Source organism: Bison bison, unplaced genomic scaffold (assembly GCF_000754665.1).
Source record: "Bison bison bison isolate TAMUID 2011002044 unplaced genomic scaffold, Bison_UMD1.0 scf7180017864043, whole genome shotgun sequence".
In the NCBI taxonomy this organism is placed as follows: domain Eukaryota; kingdom Metazoa; phylum Chordata; class Mammalia; order Artiodactyla; family Bovidae; genus Bison; species Bison bison.
Genome location: NW_011494615.1, coordinates 9,995,957 through 10,000,395, shown reverse-complemented (window position 1 = coordinate 10,000,395; position 4,439 = coordinate 9,995,957). Strand labels below are relative to the sequence as shown.

At 54.9% G+C, this 4,439-nt stretch overlaps 1 protein-coding gene across 1 annotated transcript in view; it reads left to right on the top strand.

The window, feature by feature from the left end:
- TGFBR2 (transforming growth factor, beta receptor II (70/80kDa)) overlaps positions 1–4,439 on the top strand; it is a 74,692-nt gene that overhangs the window by 18,064 nt on the left and 52,189 nt on the right. Inside the window, exon 2 of the mRNA XM_010835564.1 lies at positions 1,828–1,996. Coding sequence (XP_010833866.1) covers positions 1,828–1,996 — 169 coding nt within the window. The remainder of the gene's footprint in view (positions 1–1,827; positions 1,997–4,439) is intronic.

The window sequence follows — 4,439 nt, the reverse complement described above, 5'->3', positions numbered from 1 at the left end:
GGGTTTTTTTTTTTTTTTTTTTGCTTCTATATTTATTGTACCACAAGAAAGCAAATCTTAAATTTATGTAAGTTTTTATTTTTAGAGACCCAGGAAACAGGTGCTTTGCCCAAGCGACAGAAGGCTGCGTGGCAAAATGTCAATGGCAGACTAGAATTCATGGGCAGGGAGCGGTGGGGGAGGGCCCTGAAGCTGTGCACCTGGCCTCAGGCCAGAGCATCCTTAATGCAGGGGCGGACCATGAGGGCTTGCTCAGGCCTGGGAAGCACCGTCCCACCTCCTGAGGGCGGGTCTGGTCCTGTGCCCCTGCGCCCGGGCGCCCTGTCTTTTCTCGTCTAGCAAGAAGGGGCTTTGAGTTCACGTTTGTTGAGGATACCCCGGGCTCCATCTCCCGGCTCACACTTTCAGTTGCCAGCACTGCCACTGGCAGAGGACCTCAGAGAGGAAGAAGAGGGGCGAGGGTGTCATGCCTCGTCAGCGCCCCTCAGCGTGACGTGTGCTGCAGGGACAGTTTGCCTTCAGCATGTCACTGGTGGACGTGAAGGAGTCTCACGTTTGCTCGTGCACTCTGCCCGGGGTGAGTGGAGAGCGCTGTGTCCCTCCCTGCCTGGTGCAGAGCCAGATGTGCACCTCTGTGTTTGCTCCTTCGTGGATTAGCTGGTCACCATTGAGCAGTACACGTTTTGGGTGGCATCTGAGCGATAGCCCCTCTTCTTGGCCCTGGAGAGGCAGCGTGGAAACAGGCAGAGAAGGCCGCTTGGAGCTTGCGTTTGGTGTGGATTGGAAGCCACTGGGTGGTGGGGAATGTGCAGAAGATCAGACGAAGCCCTATGTTGATTGCCTTAGGACCACGCGGTGACGTTTAACAGAGGCCAGGAAGGTGCAAGAGGGCAGGTGAAGGCCAGAGGAAGGGCAGGACCTGAGGCAGGCGGGAGCCTGGCCTCCCCCTGGAGAGGCCCTGGTGTCCTCGAGGGGAGTGAGTGAAGAGAGCGGGCAGCCGGTGGTGCTGGGAGGGCAGAGGGCGGAGAGGGGTCAGGCAGCAGAGCCTGGAGCTGGAGCTCACTGGCACTCACGTGTGTGTTGTGTGTGTGTATGTGTGTGTGTTTGTCTGGGAGACACACTTTTATCAGCTGAGTTGGCTCAGGGCAATAGGGAGAAGTCAGAGCCAGGCTTTTGCCAAGAAGAGCATCACCCTGATGCTCTGGTGAGTGTAGGTCAGGAAGGCAGCGGCCAAGTCTGCCCTCTTCCCCAGGGTCTGCTCTGAGCCGGCTGACCCTCTTTGCAGATGCGGCAGCTGCGCTCTGCGTGGCCCCGGTCTGCCCGCCGCCCTCTCGTCAGGCTCTCGCGCCCTCTGTGCCTGCCTCGCTTTTGAACTGCCCTGCCCTGGCCTGTTTTCATCTCCACCCACCAGCTAAACTATCACTTCCTTTAGGAGCACGTGCCGCAGCACGCAGTACCACGTTCCTTTAGGAGCACGTGCCGCAGCACGCAGTACCACGTTCCTTTAAGAGCACGTGCCGCAGCACGCAGTAACACGTGGTAGGCCGACCTGCCGTCTGTCTCTGGATCGAGCGCGGAGGTTTTGGTGGAAGGAGTGCCTTACGATGGTCGCTGACAGAGGCAAGAAGTTGCCAGGCCTCCCCCAGCCGACCCCACCCCTTGCTGGCTTCCATCACAGCCTTCTCCTCTGCTGCGGAGGTGTTGGCAGCCTCTCTCCACGTTCATTCTTAGTGGCCCCGGGTTCATCTGGCATCGCGTCGTATCGGGACTCCGTTGGTAGCGGGCTGCGTTGGCTCACCGTGTGGTGCGTCTCTCTTCTCTTTGCAGTTAACAGCGATATGATGGTCACTGACCACAACGGCGCCATCAAGCTGTCGCAGCTGTGTAAGTTCTGCGACGTGCGGTCGTCCACCTGTGACAACCAGAAGTCCTGCTGGAGCAACTGCAGCATCACGGCCATCTGCGAGAAGCCGGAGGAGGTCTGCGTGGCTGTCTGGTGAGGGTGCCTCTCAATGCAGCCTCCTCCGCCCCTTACAAGCAGTGTGCGTTCGTGCACCTTCGTGGGATGTTCGTGGGATGTGGAGTCACATGTCTCGTCTCTTCCGCATCTGTCCCGTTTCCCCCACTTCAGACCCTCTCTCTCAGTTACGCAGTGTAATTTCTCGAGATACTCTGTACACTTTCAAATACACACACACCCCTTCCTTGCGTCAAGGAGAGGGATTTGCTGCTTGCCAGCCACTTAAGTGACCCCCCCTGGGGACCCTGCAGTGATGCCCAGAGCTCTGTTCTGAGGCGGACTCCTCCCTCTCTCACAGAGATGGATGCTGGGCTGTTGCAAGAGGGACACACTTGTCAGAGATGGAGCAGCGACTCAGGGCGTCAGGACATAACCTGTTCCGTAGTCAGAAGCCTGGCCACCGCAGCACACCACCGCTGGCCAGACTCTGCGTCTTTCTCTGGGAGCAGATTCTCTCTTCCCTCCCTTTCCTTTTCTTTCTCTTTCTTCTTCCCTCCCTCATCCTCTCATTTTTGCTATGTACACGCACAAACACACACACAGTGGGAATCATTTGATTAGCACGTAGTTATTAACACATATTATGAATTAGAGGTATGAGCCAGAGATTAAAAAAACAGTGATAATTAAGAGAGTCCTCATTTTATATTAAAAAAAAGTATACATTTGTTGATGAAATGTAACATTCTGAAGACTTATATGGATGGTTTCAATGTATCAGCTATTGTATTTTGAAGTAAGCTCTGTATCTCCTGGCTGTTAGCAAATGAGAATATCCACCCAGTTATCTTTGCCTGCTCCTTTGAGCAGGAGTCTCCAAAGACTTTCTCCAGACCATGTGCCCTCAGCCTGGACAATAGATCTGAGAGCCTGGCACATTTCCCTACCTACCGGGGCATGAATCAGGTTCTTAAGAGCTAAAGGAATGTTCACAGCCAAGACCTGTCATGGTGGCTCGCCGTTACCTGCCAGCTGCATTGTGTCCAGCTCTGAGCCCTGCTTTTGCAAAAGGGTTTTGACAGAGGTGGTGTTCGAGAAGAGGGACACGTGTGATGGGAGGTCCAGAAGCATGCCAGCCGAGGGCTGGCAGGGGCAGGGAGCCAGGTTAGTCCAGTAAAGAGGACGTGGGCTCTGCGGAGGGAGCGAAAGGGCTCTAGAGTGGGAAATGCAGTAAATAAATGGTTGTGCAGAAGCCTACAAGGCTGGAGAGATGCACAGCTTTTCAAAGGGGATGGACAGACACACCTGAGCTCAAGGTCAGCTGAGGTGTTCTCTCAGTCGTGGTTTCCTGCCAGTGGGGCAGGCGCCCTTCTCTGGAAGCATCAGACCAAGGTCAAGAGGGGGGGAGTGACCACTGGTCAGGTTCAGGGCAGAAAGCTTCAGATCCCGACCGGGTGACCCCAGGCTCCTCCTCCGTGTCTGTTCTCTGCTCACCTTTGCTTATGTAGCCACTGGGGATGAGAACTTAACTTCTGCACCAAAAGCAGACTTTTTCATTCAGGGGCATTTCCCTACCCCTAGTCCGAGTGCAGGGGATAGAATGTGAACCGCGCGCTCCTGGCAATCAATGCTTTGCTGTCTCCGAAGGTAGGAGCATGGGGGCCGCTCTGCCCCCTCTGTATTTCAGATGTAGAGTAAGCACAGTGAATGTTGTTTCTGCCTGTCTGCAGAAAGACACATCCAGAGGTGAAGAGAGGGGGTGCCAGTGCGGGCGCTCTCCTGTGCACCACCCCCCCCGCCCTCCAGGGAGGGCCCCGACCCTGCACTTACCAAGCTGGAGTCGCTCTGCGTCCAGGGACCAGCCGCCTAGGACTGGCTGGTGCAGGGGCCCCAGTGCTTGACCACATCGCCTCAACTTGGGACGGCTCCGATGGGCCCTCACAACCCCCAGGCGCCCAGAGGGCAGCTGAGGCCTCATCGAGAACCCCTTGCCCACTCTGTGCAGATTTGCCCCCTGAAGGGACATTTCCCCAAAGCACCTGCACAGAGCTCTAACAGCCTCAGAGTCTGTGTGCCCGGGCCCTCACACTCAGACACAAGTCTATGTTAGAAGCAGCCGGCGGGGGAATAGAAGACTGCTCTCTGTGATCCATTTCAGTCTTCTTTTCATTCATTCATTTGTTGAATTAACGCCAGTTGTGCACTCTCACCAAGTGAAATGCTTAAGTCCTTTTCAAGGATAGAAATATTTTGGAACCGATATTAATTTGATTACTGTGGTTCTTTTGTCATGGATATTGACAGTCTCTTCAGTTGCAGGACAAAGAAGTCTGTGTTTATTTCCCTGTATTTTTCCTTTCCGTGCTTCAGTGAATCCAAAATGTTTTGCACAGTGGGCCCTGTCTGTCCGGGGGGCGCTGTTACAACACTGAGTGGAGGAAGCCCTTAAGGACCTTACGGAGCCTCAAGGTTTTTTTTT